Genomic DNA, 18,532 nt, shown 5'->3' with positions numbered 1-18,532 from the left:
AAATTAATGCTCGATGATAAATACAACTATATGTGAAATATATAAACAATTATGGATGTAAAGCCCCAAGATTCCTTCTTTGGTATTCTTTCCGGTTAAGGTCTCATTAGAAGGGGCAAAGTAGCATAAGAAAATGAGTCACTGTCCCTTTGCACATCTACTTTTGTTGTCACTCATGCTACCTTATGAGAATGTTCTAATATGCCTCTCTCCTTGAGGATAATTTTTTTTAATGTTACCATAAGTCTTTTTATTTTTCCTGTTCACTTTAAAAATGTTAAATGTATTATTTTTCATATAAGGTCATGCATTATTTTTACACATTTGAATAAGATATAGGATGATCCATACTTAAACATGTGACCTTTTATTAACTTCATTGATTATTCTTGCTTCAAGTTAAAGAAAGTGAATGTTGGTGCCCAGAGAAACAGGGAAGAATCTAGTTAAAGAGGGACCTTCCCTTTGATAAGGAGAAACAAAAGAATGTCTACTTCCTTACCTGAGCAAATGATTGTTGTACAACTTTCTGAACCCATTGAACGGTTTAAAGTCAACTGGCTCATTACCTAAAATATATTCAACCAACTATCCTGCCATCTTCAAATAACATTACAGGACATTGTTCTGACTGTTCTTTGTGCAGCTGATAAGTGCAGCCTCTTCCAATTATTTCTTACTTATTTCAATGTGTACTCTTCACGATGGAAACTGCAAGAAGGAAAGAATAATGAGGCACACACAGGGAGGCCTAAAAGAAAGAGAAGATAAAGGCAGAGTGGCACTATCAGAAGCGTGGTACATCGGCTTAGCATATGTGAAAGACCAAGGATCGCAAAAACGAAATGATGACACAATGAGGCAGGAAAAATGTATGTGTTTATTCTTTGCTGCGAAGACAGAATGCCCTTGGGCTCATTTTGCATCTTTAGTGTCCACTCAGCAAACTTTCCTTGTGAGCATCAAACTCCTTGGGAATCTTGCCAAGGAAGGATTGCAGCATCAGGTCCTAGACACAAAGCTTTGAGTCACACATTAAGTGCTTGCATTACAAACTAGAACCATTTTAGAACTATGCCTACAGAAGCTTATAAAGCAAATTTTTTTTGACCTAATGGGAATGAGAGGCAAGAGAAAGAGACAGACACAGAGGCAGAGACAATGTGTGTGTGTGTGTGTTTGTGTGTGTGTGTGTGTGTGTGTGTGTGCATCTGGGGGGGGCGGGTGTTTGTGTGTGTGCATACATGTTATGGAAAGAACACTGCTCATTAGCTTGAGACTCTAGCTTAGACTGGCTATAAACTAGTTAATTCACTTACTCTGGATAATTATTCCTGATTGGGGCAAATTAAATATAAAATCTGAAGATAATGAGTATCAGTGTTGAATGTGGGTGAGTCAGTTCTAATGGGCTTTTAGTAAGGCTTAGGTTAATGGAAGAGAGATTCCATTTCATATTTTGGCCTGAGCCACCTAAAAGCAAAGCTTATAGATTTGATTTTCCTGACATCTTTAAACCACATTTTTCTTTGTTTTGTATCAATAACAAATTTTGAATGTTGGTATAGTCTGGGGATATTTTAGATGCTGTGTTTCCAAAGATGAGCAAGACAAAAGTCTGTCCAAGAAAATCTTACAATATTTGAAAAAGAGGGCTGGAAAAGAGGAAATATAAAGTGGCCTCCGGTGCTGCCTTAGACAAGGGATATCAAAGTTTTCTATCCAATCTATGGGTATCTGCTATTTAGATATTAGTATATGAGTGCTCGTAAAATGTTTATTCAATTATTTAATCTAATCTTAGCCACAAATACATCAGCTAATATAATTTTCCATTTCATAAGGTGAAAAAATTAAAATTTAGAATTTCAGATGCCTCATATTAAATCATTGATTAATAAAAAGGAAATAAATTTCAAACCAAGGGATTTTTTGTTTAGTCGGCTTGTGTGTCTGTTTGTCTCCAACTGCAGTACAAAATGATCTCTGCAAGTCCTTACTTTTATGAGGTTGCCTAATTACTTGAGAATACCATCACCTTGCCCCTTTATTTTGAACGGAGGATTCCTCACTTTATAAACAAATATGATACAACTTTAGAAACTCAAGCAGGAAAAATAGAAGCATAGAGGATGTGTAATATTTCAAAACCATAAGGACATGGTTAAAAAAGAAGAAGGAAAATATTAAATAGTCCATAGAATATTGAAGTAAAGAAATGTATGCGCAGATAAGATGAAAAAGTCATGGAGGAGATGATGCCAGGGGTTGGTTCTCTACGTGACATCACCTAAACTTGGGACAGTTTCTTCTTTTGGAAGTCTGTAAACTGAAGAAGTTCCAAGTCAAACCTAAAGGTAGTCAGATTTTTTCTTTCTCACAATTGTATTTACCTGGGCTACAAAGTAATGTGTCCACAGCAGACGAAATCAAATGCTACCTATCAAAACAGATGAAATGTGTGCAAAACAAGTCCTCTCGGGACATGAAAAAACATGAGTTCAGTCTGAATTTTCCCTAATCCCAAATTTTGAAGCCAAGTTACTTGGAATGACAGTAGTTCTCTGTCCCCTCCCATAAAGCATCAAGGAAACAACAAAATGTGAAAGTGTATGGGTGTGTGTGTGTGTGTGTGTGTGTGTTGCATATAATTTATTTTTTTATGTTTGTTTATTTATTTTTTTTTTTTAATTTTTTTTTCAACGTTTATTTATTTTTGGGACAGAGAGAGAGACAGAGCATGAACGGGGGAGGGGCAGAGAGAGAGGGAGACACAGAATCGGAAACAGGCTCCAGGCTCCGAGCCATCAGCCCAGAGCCTGACGCGGGGCTCAAACTCACGGACCGCGAGATCGTGACCTGGCTGAAGTCGGACGCTTAACCCACTGCGCCACCCAGGCGCCCCTGTTTGTTTATTTTTGAGAGAGAGAAAGCATGAACAGATGAGGGGCAGAGAAAGAGGGAGTCACAGCAGAAGCCAACACGGGGCTCCATCCCACAAACCATGAGATCATGACCTGAGCCAAAATCAAGAGTCAAATGTTTAACTGACAGAGCCACCCAGGTGCCCTGGTTTTAAGTAATATAATGAGAGCCATAGTACAGTCCTGTAAATGTGTATGTGTGCACACTAGTGGCAGATTTTCATTAGAAATTGCAAATGATTACTCAAATGATATAACAAACATGGGTTTAGAAGAAATTTATGAACACTAACTTTTATTAAATACACAAAATTTTAATTGTCTTATTTAAAAATATATATTTAAAATATATTTTATTTAGCAGTATGGTAGAAAAATATAAGAAACATAGTTTAAAGTATCAAGAGAATAATGTGTGCTACTTGCATTGTATCTGATTCTGTTCTAAATGCCTCACATGTAGTGTTCAGTTTAACTTTTACAGCATCCTTTTTTTAAATGTTTATTTATTTTTGAGAGGCAGAGAGAGAGTGGACGAGTAGGGGAGAGACAGAGAAAGGGGGTGTGGGGGGGACAGAGGATCCCAAGAGGGCTCTGTGCTGATGGCCTCAAGCCCGATGTGGGCTCAAAATCATGAACCATGAGATCACGACCTGAGCCAAAGTCAGATGCTCAAATGACTGAGCCACTAGGTGCCCCTACAGCATCCTTTTTTATTAATGTGAACATTGAAGCACTGAAAGTGACTTGCTCAGGTCACATAGACACCTGGGTTGGATCTGGGACACACCACTGGCAGCATGAGTTGTGTCCTTAGCCACCAGGTTTCCAGACTCCCTCAGACCAAAACTCACAAACAACTGACTGCTGAAGTTCTTCTGTATATTTTACAAAAATGGACTTGGTGACCTGCTTTTAAATGTAAAACCTTCCTGTGCCATTAAATATGGAATACAACCACAGGAGTGTATCAGACAGCTACCAATTTTTTATCAATGCTCAATCTATTTATTTAGTTTGACCAGCCTAATTTAGGAAGCTAATTTATACAACATGATATTGAATCATGTTCAATATTGTGGTTGAAAAAAATAGAAACTTTAGTGGTTAAATTGTTTAGCCACTTTAGTGGCTAAATTGTTTATGTCAACTAAATAATAAAAACTGTTAATAATTGTTTTTGTCTACATAAAATACCCTAGGTAAATAGCAACCTACCTGTAAGATACGGAATGTGGCTTACTATAATGTTTTTATGTATGAAATGTTTAAAAGCTTTTATTCTTTCTGTAGCAACAGTAATTATAGCTGTTTTCATTATAAGTGCTTAAGGCTTTGAAGGTGGTCATAAAAAACAGTATTCAAAGACCAGTTTTGTCACTTATTAGGGAAAATGAACTTAGACAAATTATGGAGCCTTAGTATTGTTATCTGTAAAGTGGGTGTAATAGTAGTATGTATCTCGTAGAAGAGGCATGTGAGGATTATATAAGATAATTTCTTCATTTTCGCATCAAATATTTTGATCCTTATTCTGCACAAAACACTGATCTATGTGCTATGATTCAGCAGAGGAAATAATAACTCATCTCAGGACTCATGACGTTTATACGCTACTGGGGTTACAGATCAAATAAACACAAATATTTCATATTACATAAATACAATATAAATAATGCATATAATACACTTATTTAGTGAGTGCCATGAGGAAAATATCATTGGTTGACAGATCTGATTATGGTTGTTATTTATTATACGTATCAGGCCACTATGTACTAACAAGCAAATGTGAAAATGATAACAAAATAAAGTGAAAAAAGAAAAGTCAGTGATAGTCACCTTCTCCTTATAAAATATCTAAAATAGAAGCATTCTTAAAATAATGTCGATTCTTGGAATTTATATATTGTATAGATTTCTTTTAATTTCATGAAAACAAAACAGAGACTCCTAAACAGAGTTGGTCTCCATGGCTGCCCTTCTCTGACTCAAGCACAAGCATGATGAAGTTTGGTCGGCCCGTTTTACTTGAGAACATAGTGTTGATGACATTGAAAAATCATTAATGAAGCTCCCTTCCCCAGGCCCATCAGCAATTTACATTTCATAAATGAAATCAACAGCCTGGAAAAGTCAGTGCTGCATATGAAATGACAGGCTGTCTGTCTCAACAACTCAGCGTGGGGATTTCTTGATTCCATGTTTCTGCAACGCTTGCATGTGAAGCCCAAAATGAAGGGCTCAAGTGACAAATGTTTATGCAAATCAGATATTTTATTATATGATAATAATCAGTGGTAAAAAAAATTTCAAACCGTAAAAATTGGATGAAAATAACAATTCCTATTCTGGCCTCCAGGTCCCAATCTCCAGCATTAACCGTTGTCCTTAGTTTCTTGAAGTTTCTCAATGAAGCCGTTGGACTAAACTTAAATATAAATACATATATTCCTTAACATATATATATACATATATACACACACACACACATATATAGATAGATGTACATATATAGATATATATACATATACATAGATTTGTCATTTTTATATGACTAGGAACAGGCATCCATTTGTGACTCAAAAATTAAAGACTTAACCTTCAGTAGTAATGCCATTTTCAAAATGAAGGCACTGAGCTCTGAATTAGCAAGTAGCCTAATAAAGGAGATGCTCACCTTAGAAAATCCTTTAACAATAATCTCACATATCAACTCCTGCTTTGCATCTTCAAGGGTAAAGGCCCAATTCTGTAAGAAAAAATGAAAATCACTATGCAATTTAAGTTTATGAGTACAATTTAAAATAATAAAGTGCTTTCCATACATCACTTATAATTATCATTAATTTTACAACATTATTTTCTCCATTTTAGGAATGACAAATTTGAGATTTAAGGTTTTAAGTAATGCCCAAGGTCACAAAACTTGAGCAAGTGAACTTGCTCTTAAAGCCATATTGTATGATTCAAATCCTCCTTTTTACACTTCCCATGAACTCATAACTTGTGAGGTCATGTTGTAAGTGTTTTTACACAATACCAAAAGTCAGTATTTGTATATATTGTGAGGGTCCATGGGCACACGCATGTTGGATAGTGCATGTTCATAAGAGAGCTTGTAAAATTCTGTGTACAAGATAGAAGTTGATTCTGGTTGTATTGTACTCATAAAAATCATAACGTACTGATAAAAATATTCTCAACAACTTTTATGTTTCTCAGAAGATCTCTCGACACACATTAAGACTAAGATAATCCCATGTCAAGATTACAATAACAATGTAATTGAGGGGGAGAGAGCCATGTGTAGTAAGAAGTAAGTCCCTTTCAAATAGATTGCTCTACCTGATGAGTAACATGTTTACGAAACCCATCCTGGGACACTGAAATTTTATATCTAGCTCTGGAAGCGTGAGATAAATGAATTTCTTCTAAGACTTTAGATACGCAAGAGGGAGCATTCGGTCCTTCTGTAGTCACCGTTTTGTTCATTTATCCACTCATTCCACAGTATTTATTGATCATATGCCACATGTCAGATATATAAATAAATGTTGATATTTGAAATTTTTTTTTTTTAACGTTTTTTATTTTTGGGACAGAGAGAGACAGAGCATGAACGGGGGAGGGGCAGAGAGAGAGGGAGACACAGAATTGGAAACAGGCTCCAGGCTCTGAGCCATCAGCCCAGAGCCTGACGCGGGGCTCGAACTCACAGACCGCGAGATCGTGACCTGGCTGAAGTCGGACGCTTAACCAACTGCGCCACCCAGGCGCCCCAATAAATGTTGATATTTGAATAGTGCACAAGACATAGTTACTGCTCTTGTGGAAATTAAAATCTAAGATGGGGACATAGACAATAAATAAAAATTAAATTAAAATTGTATAAAAAGTGTTATATAACATTAGAGCACATGGAAAGCAACAGAATAGCATGTGCCCTACCCAGTTTAGTGAATGTGTGAAATAAAAAGAGAGGAATATGTGGTAGGGAGTGTTGAAGTGCGATAAGAGCAGTGATATCACTTTTTACAGGATATGCATTCAAGTATTATAGGAAGTAGGGTGTGAATGGTTATGTAATTCTCTACTATATAAAATTCTGCTGTTAAACAAATGAGGTGGGTTTTTTTTTTTTGTTTTTTGTGGGTTTTGTTTGTTTGTTTGTTTGTTTTGTAACTCCAGAAAATGAGACTCTATTAGGCTACCACTCAAATAAAGCCAGAGAGCACTATCTCAGATAACACAGTCTGTTCTCAAAACGTATCCCAACGAGGAGGTCAGTTTTTCTGCTGTTTGAAGGAAGGAAAAATCATAATGTAACAGGGCCCTTCCATTAATCAAAACAAGACTTTTTGCCAGGAAAGAAGTATACAGCCTAAGCAAAATTGTTTAAACAAGAGGAAGAACTGGAAAACATTAAAATATAGTCAACCATTACCTTGATTGGCAATGTATCATGAACATTATTTGGATAATTTCTAAAACTATGTGTTTATCCTACAATGATATTAAGTTGGAATGCAGTTTCTAGACAAAAGACATTTCCTAAGACAATAAGAAATTAAAGTACTTCATTCTAATAAAGTTTTATATTAATGCACTATAAATCAATTTAATTTACTTTATAAAATTAATAATAAATACTAATAAAAACAGGAATTATACCTGTTTGAAATTATTAAGTTAACCACCAGGTGGCGCTCCATGAATTGAGCGTATGTAGTCAAAATTAATAAATGGCTTGAATTGGTTAAATTAGGAAAAATTACAACACTTTTTCCTAGTAATTATTATTAATTTTTTATTTCTATTACTTAGAGAACTTATGAATCCTAAGAAATGGGCTGTTAGTAAAGACAAATTACTTAGTAAGTTCTATATAAAACTTAGCGAACTAGATTTCAAAATCAAGTCCTTTTGTTTAAGTCACTTTATCACTTACTAAGAACACATGTTTCATTGCATATTGATAAAAGTGTGTAACTATAATTAAAATTGATAAAAATCTATTAAAATTGATTTGTATGGGTTTTTTCAAATGCTTATTTTATCCACCTGTGTGTTTGTGTGTGTGTGTATGTTTTACCCCAGAACCTGAAATTAAAAAAGAGGAAAAGATACCCAAAGCAGGTAAGTACACTTTCTAAGATTTACATATAAATAGATGTTCTGTTTTGTTATGAACAAAACTAGTGTTATAATCAGGGATGCGTAAGGCCTTGAAATGCTCAAAACATTGAAAAAATATTGATGCACCCATCCATATATATTAAGTGTAATAAGCAATAAACTTGAAGATATTCTTAAGTTAAAATAGATTCTGTGTTTTCTGGATAAGGTCACCAAAGTGCTGGAACTGTTAGCATATGCTTCTCCATATTCATCTAGTGGGCAATTGAGCACTGTTTACAAAGTGCCAAGGGGACAATTTATGTTTCAGAGGCTTCAACCAGATCAAATGCCTGAAACTGATTCATATATTCATTGAAACTTATGAAATCACATATATTCAACCATTTTTACCTCAAAACAGTAGTTTTATATGGGTCAGCTTAATAGATTCAGCCATTTTCTTTCCTATTGATTAAATATGCAAATATTCTTTGGAATGGGAGTCCATTGCCTTCTTGACCATTCATTTGAAAATTGGAATACTTTGAAAATAGAATTGCTGAAAACAGGTTCTGTGAGGGAGGAAGACAAGAGCTGGACACTCTTAAGAGAGATGTTAAAAGTTAGAAGGAACATCATTAAATACAGTGCAGAAAAAGAAAACCAAAAATTCCAATTAGTAATTACAATCTTTCTAGAGCTAACCCTATTCCAAATATTTCATATCTATGTAAAGATACTTACTTATATGTCTATATCTGCATACACAAAAGAAGTTTATATCTATATCTCTCCATACAGTGAAAGTACTATGTACACACAGACATACATATCATTGGTCTTAAAGTATTTGTATATACTCATTTTGACAAAGTTTAACCTATATGTAACTAATTCTTGTTTCCCCCTTCTATGTATATGTTAAATATTAACTTGAAGTATTATCACTTCTTTTCAAAGTACTGTTAACATAGCAAAAGTAATTCATTGTTTTTTTAGTGCATAAACATAGCCTCTTTGATTGACTTTATGAAATCTGAAAGTCTGCATTCTCTAGAAGATAAGTGGGAAAAAAATGACCAATTTTACACAGTGAGAAAAATGCATAATAGAGATATGATACATTATTAACATCGAAACTTATAACTGAGCTTTAGATATATCTGCAGAAAAGGGAAAACTACTTATAAAAATTGCTCTACTGTTGTTAGCTCTTTTACTGGTGTCAGTGAAAGATTGCTGATCAAATAAAAGGTGCATGATGTCACTCCTTCCTGTGAGCATAACACTGTATTTGATGCTTTATTTTACTGTTGGTTTGTAATGGGAAAAGTAATATGCACTATAAATTTTGTATTATTAGTTTACATTAAATATTTATATCTATTTTGATGTTATATTTATTTTTAACTCCCTAAAAGGAAAGAGAAATCAGCGTTAATAGCATATTTTATATAATCAATCAGCAATTTATTGAAAATATATATTATGCTAAATGTCACTGCCTTATGTTCAGGATTCTGCTTGGTGATGCAAAACTTACAAACAAGTGATAAGGCCTTGTTTCTCTACTAAGAGAGTATAATTAAGGACATAGACACAAACTATCAAACGTTGGCTAGAAGACAACTCTATTAGTGATGACTGCTTTAGGAGTCTGGAGGGAGGAGTCACCCCTGTGGTCTTGTCAATCAGTGAAAACCTCAAGGAGATGATGGGTTTAAGCTAGGATTTTAGGAATATGCAGGAGCAGCTGAGACAGGGAAGTGATTATACAGCCCAGTGGAAACAGTGCCAATTTTATAATAGAAAGACATGAATTTGACTCTTTTTGCCACTTGCTGGGAATATGACTTTACTTAAATTACTTAACATTTCTGAGTTTCGACTTCTTTATCTATTGAACAAAGATCATCATAATAGGCCAGCAGGGTTGTCAAAAAGAAATAGAATTGATGCTTGCCATTTGGTTTGGCTTCAGTAAATGGTAGCTCGATCAAGGCGCTAACTCAGGGGCAGGCTGAGCATGATGTAAGCAGGATGCAGTGAGGAGAGGACCAAGGACAAAAGGAAATGCCAGGTGCTGAATGAGGAACAGAAGAAGGCAAGACTGCAGCTGTGGTATGTAGTCAAAGGAGGGTGTTTCTGGAAATAAAGAAAGGGAGATTAGGAGGCCAAAGTGAAAAGTTTGAATTCTTAGAATGTGAATTGGAAGAAGAAAGTCTTATAATGGCAAGTGAGATGAAATCCTATGGAAAGGATTCTCAATCAGAGATTTGACTCGAGTGTCTTTTAGCACTCTAAGTGTTACACAGTAAAAATGGGAGAAATTGACACAGAGAAGAAGCAATGAGGAAGTGAATTTTGTTTATTCCCCACATTTATAGACATGACTAGTGTTCAGTGTGGACTTATTAGGAATTAAGTTTTTAAAAACCACAGAACGTCACAACCCATTGAAAATATGGATAATATCTCAGTACATATTCTTTCAGTTACATGAAATCATATGCTTTAAAAACACAATCAGGGGCGCCTGGGTGGCGCAGTCGGTTAAGCGTTCGACTTCAGCCAGGTCACGATCTCGCGGTCCGTGAGTTCGAGCCCCGCGTCGGGCTCTGGGCTGATGGCTCAGAGCCTGGAGCCTGTTTCGGATTCTGTGTCTCCCTCTCTCTCTGCCCCTCCCCCGTTCATGCTCTGTCTCTCTCTGTCCCAAAAATAAATAAACGTTGAAAAAAAAAAAGATAAAAAAAAAACACAGTCATACTCTCTATACTGTGCTATTGCTGCTTTTGTAACTGTCAAGATGTTTCACAGGAGAAGAATAGGCATTGATGACATAAGCTATACCAAACTCGAAGGTCTCAAGCAAGAAAGGATGGTAAAGGTGATCAAATGTAGATGTTCGTAAAGGAAGCATAGGTAGGTGGATGCTAGTGGACCCGCACACAGAGAGATCCAAGCGAGCCTTGGAAATTGGGAGCATACACTTGGGATCCTCAGACTAGGTTCTGTAAACATGAGTTCAGAAGTTTAGAATTCAAGGGGCGTCTGGGTGGCTCAGGTCATGATCTAGCAGTTTGTGAATTCAAGCCCCGCATCAGGCTCTGTGCTGACAGCTCAGAGCCTGGAGCCTGCTTCAGATTCTGTGTCTCCTTCTCTCTGCCCCTTTCCCGCTCATGCTCTGTCTGTCTCTGTCTCTCAAAAATGAATAAACATTAAAAAAAATTTAAAAAAAAAGAAGTTTAGAATTCAAAGGCAAAGGAGGAAAGGAGTTGTTCAAAAAAAAGTAATGTAGAGAGAAAAGAGGAGGGAATTAAGGATAGCTTCTTGGAAAAGTAAAAGAACTGGTCATGAGAAGGCAAGTAGGTTACCTGGAAGATCAGGAAATACAACGTATCAGCATTCCAAAGCAGGGACACTTTCAAGAAAACATGGAAAAGTCAGCAGTGCAAACGTCTCAGAAAGGTCATGAGACATGATGACTGAGAAAAAGCCACTATATTTGACAAAAACCTGTCATTATGTGACCTTTTGGAGAGCATTTTCAGTAGAGTGGTTAGTAGAAAGTTTATAGGAATTAAGTAAAGGATTGATCAGTAAGTGGAGACAGCATAAACTTCTTCTTCCAGGAGTTTGTTGATAAAGGGACACAAAGTATTTTATTTTGACAGGTAGAATCAGCGAAATATGTTTGTTGTGCTCATATTGGTGATAATCAGGTAGATTATTCCAGAGAGAGGAGGAGCAAGAAATCCAGAGGGAGATACTCATGAGGAGATAACTGTCCTAGAGATGAGAAAAATTGAGATAGGCACTACAGGTGGAGGGAATTGGCTTAATTATGAGCAAGAACAAAATGCCCCTGAGCTTTGAGGGAATAAAGAAGGGATAGATTAACTTAAAGTTGAGCATACATGAGGACACTCCTGTGGAATCATCTTTTCTCCTAAAATCTCTGTGTGGAAGTGACCACTAACATGTTTGTTGCCAAAACCAGGGGATGGTTTTCTTGCTTCATATTACACTGACCCCTACACAATATTTGACCATGTTCACCATCTCTCATATTGAAAAAAAAAAAATCTTTCTTTGGCAAAAACTAAACCACTCAACCCACACTGTTAAAAACAACAACAAAAAATGACTGCATTTTAAAATACTGGGGCAACATTATAATTATTTGTTTTTGACATAGCATATTATTAGCCACTAAATTCCTTTTTTATTTGCCAATGAAAATGATGGCAAATGGGACATGCATTTCATTAGGTAATTAGAAAATAGCTAAGTGTTCTTTTCGGGAAGCCATGACTAGTAATTAAAAGTAGTTATATAATTAAAAACAAACAAAAAAAGACATAAATCACAGGGAATAATTTATTTTTCTTACGTATCAAGAAAATTAATGCTCATAAATAAAATCTTCACAGTTGTGTCACTGTGTTTCTAAGTGTCCAACAAAATTTTCACTTGGTTATTTTGCCTACACCTCACTTTGTTTATAACTGAACTCAACATCTCCTCCATTGCCCTGTTGTTGTTGTTGCCATTGTTCCTTGTCTCAACAAATAGAACACACGAATCACCATTCAGTTACATTGACTTAAACTTGAGTTATTTGAAGCTTCTCCTTCTCTTTCAGAACCCAGTGTCCAGTTAGGCATCAAGTTATGTATCTCCCAACTTTGTGATCCCTTTTATTCTCTCTCCTGGCAAGACCATACTTTTAGCTTTTCTCATCTCTTGCATGAATAGGTAAACAAACTCATGACTTAATCCTCTTGCTTCCATCTCCTCTTCACAGATCCAGCACATGCTTGTGCTAGTTATTTTTTCTAAATGAATATCTGCAGAGAATAGAGCTAGATTCATTGCCACTGCATTATACAGCCTTCAGCATATTTCTTCATGTGCTCTCCTTTCGTCTGATCCACCACCACCACTGCTCCCCCTGCACTCACACAGACATTTAAAAAAGATTGCCACGCCTGTGGAATTTTGTCTCTTCAGTGTCTTTGAATGGTTTTCTTTCACTTCAGGTCCATGTTAAAAGCACTTTACCTATAAACCTTGTTTCCAATCTTGACAGCTTACTTTCCCACCCACCACTGTTCTCTTTCTACAAACTCACGCCATGAGTTCTCCAGCCTTGGTCGGTTGACACACGTTTTCCTCTAGCATGTCATGTGGAATCCACATGTATTGAGTGGGTTTCTACTAATTTTCTATCTAAGCTCCTGTATTAACTGCTGCGAGCTGTTTAGTCTTCTCTAATCTCTGAGACAGGAAAACATTCAAAAGTTACCATAGCCACCGCGTGTTGACAATATTATCCTCTTGGAAAGAAAGGCATTGGTTAGTGATTTTTAAAATATATGTTTGATATGTGTCTTGGCTTTGTGATATAGGGCGTGTAGAAGCCGTTTTTTAAATGTAAAAAACTAATGGGGGAAGGATGGTATAGAAGGAGGAGTTCCAAGAAAATAGATATGGAGTATTTTACAACAAATCTCTTAAGGACTGAATCTCTCTTTATTTACCTATAAAATAGAGCCACCACCAACAGAACATCCCATGCCAATCTAACAGACTTATCATGAGAATCATGTGATATAATATATATGAAAGTACTTTCAATGCTATGAAAACAGAAAAATATAAAAGTTTATCACATCTACTCTTGCTATTTCAAAGGTGGTTCTCAAAACAACAGCAGCATCACCTGGTTCCTTGTTAGGAATATAGCATCTTGTAACTGCTGAATAAGAATTTGGATTTTAACAAATTTCCCAGGTCACTAGTATGTACATTAAAATTTGAGATGTACTATTACAGATTTCATAGACATCTATTATTGCCCTTATCTCCAGGGAAGAATAACATTAAACTTCTCTTTTACCAAAAACTTTGCTAATTTAGAATGGACTTGGGGAATCTGGATGGCTCAGTCGGTTAAGTGTCCGACTTTGGCTCAGGTCGCATTCATGAGTTCAAGCCCCACATCTGGCTCTGTGTTGACAGCTCAGAGCCTGGGGCCTGCTTCAGATTCTGTGTCTCCCTCTTTCTCTACCGCTCTCCCACTCATGCTCTGTCTCTCTCTCTCTCAAAAATAAATAAACATTAACAAAATTAAGAATGGACTTATATTTTTATTTTTTTTTAATTTTTTAAACGTTTATTCATCTTTGAGAGACCAGAGAGAGACAGAGCATGAGTGCGGAAGGGGCAGAGAGACGGACACAAAGAATCCGAAGCAGGCTCCAGGCTCCAGGCTCCAGGCTCCAAGCTGTCAGCACAGAGCCTGATGCGGGGCTTGAACTTACAAACTGCAAGATCACGACCTGAGCCGAAGTCGGACGCTCAACCGACTGAGCCACCCAGGCGTCCCTGGACTTATATTTTTAAATGGTTTTTTTCTCACTAGCAGTGGGGTCCTCACACTTACTGAGCACTGGTTGACATCGTCTACCCACTGTTTCACTTGATGGGTGATTTCTGGACTTAAGTAGTTCATGAAATGATTAAGGAAACACCTATTCCTTTCTTATGACATAGCATAGACAAACAAGCACTGAACATACCTGTGCATTCCTTTGACCTTAAAAGGATAAACAAACACATATTTTGTTAGCAGAACATGTATGTCAAGAGTAAGCTGTCTGTGTATTTTACCACCTGGCTAAGATATTGACACAATAGGTAAATGTTTTGGCCAAAGGAAAACAGTATGCACTCAATACCTATCAGTCATCAAAGTATCTTTGGCTCATAACACTCAAAGAACTTGCTTCTAATTGGTGACTCTATTCAATTTATGTCTGTCATCATAAAACTAAACTGATGTAATAACTATCTAAAAATTACTATAGTGATCCTACACAAGTGTATATATATATATATATATATATATATATATACACACTATATATATACACTATATATATAAACTATATATATATAATAACTATCTAAAATAACTATCTAAAATAAGTGCAGTAACTATCAAAAAATTACTAGTAGTCTTACAAATATATATATATTTGTATATATATATTTGTAAATATGCATATATATATGCATATAGTTTATTAATTAGATCCCTGGACAAGAGAAAATGTATTCTCTCTGTCTTCCTTCTCCCTCTCTTTCTTCCCCCAACCCCTCCACACACCCCCTGAATAGTATATACATCTTTAGGTAACCAGGAAGGATTGGATATGCAGGACTCCCATAAATTGTAGAAATAGTTAAATCTTAATGTCATTAACTAAACTGAGTTGTGGTAGGATCAAAGGCTCATTTTAGTTCAATATTTATTGAATTTTAACCATATATTTAAAAGTGTGTTAGGTTTTGAGGACATAAAGATAAATACCTTAAATTCTCAAGAAATATTTTGTATCAAGGCAGAGATCATTAAATAAAGAGCTAATCATAACAAAAATAAATAAAAGAAAATCAAACAAACAAACAAACAAAAAAGGTGTGCGAGGTGTGCTTTCTGAGCACAGTGGAAAGTTACATTTCTCCAGCCTATTGGTTCAGAGAAATATTCCCAAAGGAGAGGATACATGAATAGTTTCACAAGATGGGGGAAGATAAGCCTGGTGAAGAAAGCCTGAGTGAGGCCTTCTAGACAGAAGTATTTGCACAAGCCTCAGCCAGATGGAAAACAGGAGAACTGAAACCACAAGGATTTCACCTTCATTTCAGTACAAAGTATAAGTGGAGAACAGGAATGGATAAGGCTTAAGAGGAACAGCAACAGAAAATCATGCTACCTGAGTAAGGGTTGTGTCCTTTTTCCTAAAGGAAATTAGGAAGAATTACAAGTATTTAAGCAAAATGAGGTACAGCTTAACATAGAATTTCAAATTACTGATTCTGAGTAATCACAGAGACTGAAGATAAAGAGGATGCCAATAGTTTCAGGAAACCAGTTTTCTAGGTGATGAGATCTTGCACTGACACCTGTAGAGCTATTAAAAAGATCTAGAGAGAGCATTAGTAGGAAGGAAAAGAGGAGAGCTATTATAGAAGTATTTAGGAAGTATAACTGCCATTATTTGGGGTGGGGGTGAGAAAAATTCAAGCTAACTCCCAGGTTTCTGTCTTGGAATAGTATGTGGACAGTAATGTCATTTGCTGTGGTTGGCATTTCCAAAAGAAGTGGCAGATTTTTAAAAAGGAAGCCATACATATTAAGTAAATTTTTGACGTATTAATTATTCAAAATTTGTATTGAGCAGTTACTATATGCTAGGCAATATGGTGAGCACAATCATAAACACAGTCAAGTTGTTGTGTTGTGTTGTATTGGTAAACACAGTTAAGTTCCTTTCCTCCTCGAGTTTGTAATCTAATTGTAGTAGCCGTCAGGGAGACAAATGTTGAATTAGAGGTAGCTGTGGGATATGCACTTATGTATGTTTGTCAAGTATCTGGGGGAAAAATATGGTAGTAGAGGTGGAAATTCCTAGCAAAGATATGCTGGTTTAAACAATGAGAGTTATTGACATCTACCAAGGGAAGTGAGAGAGAAAGACCCAGAACTAAGGCAGCAAAGAACACTAAAGAAGAACACCAAGACGAATACTAAAATGTAGGAGTGGTTAGAGAAGAAAACCCTGAAGGAGTTAAAAAATTTAAAAAGGAAGGAGAGAATTCTTTTAGAAGCTAGAGATATTGTCTCAGAAACCAGGGAGGAAAGAATTTCAAGGAGGAGGAAGCTGTCAAAGTGTCAAATGTGGAAAAAACTCATGGTAAGATAAAGACTGAAAAATATTCATTGGAATGTATAATATGGAGACACTAATGATCTTACAAGTAGTTTTAGTGGAGCTAAATAAGAGGAAAACCAAATTACTATAGTTTGAGGCATTTAGTTGGAGGCCAGGAATTAGGGCCAGAAAATCTACATCGTATACTTTGTCTAAATTGTAGGTTATTATTTTAAAACCTTGTCTGAAAAAGGGAAAAGCATGACTTAGGAAAACAGCATGGCATAGTAAAGAGAGAGGAAGATGTGACATCAGAGAAACTGTAGTTTTAAATGGTTCCTAATCTATCAGAGATATAACAGCAACCATCTTTACAACTTCACAGGGTTACAGAATCAATGAAAGGCAATAATGCATGGGAAAATGCTAAAAACTAAGGCATACACTAATTCCATTTTTGAAGACCTGAGAGATAAGGGATTTCTGTATATAATGCCTAAAAGCATTTCATTTTGTTTAATTACCTGTCACCAAGATCAAATCACTTCCTTTCCCATATAGATCTTCTCATTTTTAACTTGTTTACTTGTGTGATATTTCTCCAGTGGCTTATGTGGTACCACTTTTTTTTTTTTAGTTTTTTCTTTTTTTTTATTTAGAGAAACAGAGCAAGCAGGAGAGGGCAGAGAGAAAGAGAGAGAGAGAGAGAGAGAGAGAGAGAGAGAGAATTCCAAACAGGCTCTACACTCTCTGTGTGGACCGCAATGCGGGGTTCACCCATGAATTGTAAGATCATGCCCTGAGCTGAAATGAAGAGTCAGGTGCTTAACCAACTGAGCCACCCAGGCACCCCTGTGTGGTATCACTTCTAACCTTAAAACTTTGAACTAAGTCCCTCTTCCTTAAAAACTGTATAATTGTATACAGTTCAGCTAAGAGTATACATCAATAACATTACTGTTACGGAGTTTTTCTTTGTAACTCTAAAGGGTAGAAGGATGTCTTGCAATATAAGTTATTTCTTGCATTTGTATTTGGCAAAGTGTTTTGCATAGAAGACTAGTTATAATTTTTGGTACATGAAAGAATTTTGAGGTTAAGCAAGTCTGGGAAAAGCTCTTGGAGTTTATCATATACGTGGACACATTAAGGAAGTGTGATAGTAAAGAAACCAGCTGAACCTTTTTTTACCCAATGTTTTTCACCTTTATTCAACCATGGTATCTTTTCTGTAATATAATAGCAGTGTTCAGCTGAATGCACTGTGAGGAATGATGTCTTTTACTTAAAAGATTTGGGGAAGCAATAGAGCAAGGATAATAGAATTTTTTTAAAAAATGAGTGACAACATATATCAAAAAAAGAAAAGAAAAACCAAATGAGAAACACTGGAGAAAATGTTCAGTTCGCGTCACAATTAGAACAATGAAGATATGCTAACATGTATAATTTACTTATACCCAGGCATTGCTATCTCAAAATTTCATGTTATTTTTCCCATAAATAAGAAGACAGAAAATTTTGTTGTAATGTAACTTGGGGGATAAAAATTATATTAAAATTAGGCTGATATGGAAAATTGAGTAATTGCTAGAAAGTGGCAGTAGTGATAAATACTTCATAAGTATCCCTACAGAGACTCATGTAAATCTCTGAGGCAGCAAGTCAACCACCATTTCTATCATAGGCTAATGTTTATTGAGTAGTCAACAGGTATGTGTCATTATAATATGCTGAGAGGGTTTATTACTGAAAAGAAACAAT

At 35.8% G+C, this 18,532-nt stretch overlaps 1 protein-coding gene and 1 long non-coding RNA gene across 31 annotated transcripts in view; one reads left to right on the top strand and one right to left on the bottom strand.

The window, feature by feature from the left end:
• The window catches only part of TRDN (triadin), a 400,175-nt gene that overhangs the window by 314,041 nt on the left and 67,602 nt on the right, over nt 1-18,532 (top strand). For 24 of the 28 annotated variants that reach the window (XM_086707737.1, XM_086707736.1, XM_086707734.1 and 21 more), the window contains one exon: nt 8,025-8,063. The exons of the other annotated variants lie outside the window; for them this stretch is intronic. In XM_086707737.1, the coding sequence (XP_086563863.1) occupies nt 8,025-8,063 (39 nt within the window). The remainder of the gene's footprint in view (nt 1-8,024; nt 8,064-18,532) is intronic. 28 annotated transcript variants of the gene reach the window in all.
• The window catches only part of LOC147581186 (uncharacterized), a 68,886-nt gene that overhangs the window by 20,767 nt on the left and 29,587 nt on the right, over nt 1-18,532 (bottom strand). For all 3 annotated transcript variants that reach the window (XR_015251515.1, XR_015251513.1, XR_015251514.1), the window contains exon 2: nt 5,605-5,676. This is a non-coding gene — a long non-coding RNA (uncharacterized LOC147581186). The remainder of the gene's footprint in view (nt 1-5,604; nt 5,677-18,532) is intronic.

This window comes from Puma concolor, chromosome B2, assembly GCF_028749965.1.
Source record: "Puma concolor isolate L17-30 chromosome B2, mPumCon1.1.hap2, whole genome shotgun sequence".
NCBI classification, from domain to species: domain Eukaryota; kingdom Metazoa; phylum Chordata; class Mammalia; order Carnivora; family Felidae; genus Puma; species Puma concolor.
Note: the sequence above shows the minus strand (reverse complement) of the source record. Positions and strands in the feature narration are given on the sequence as shown.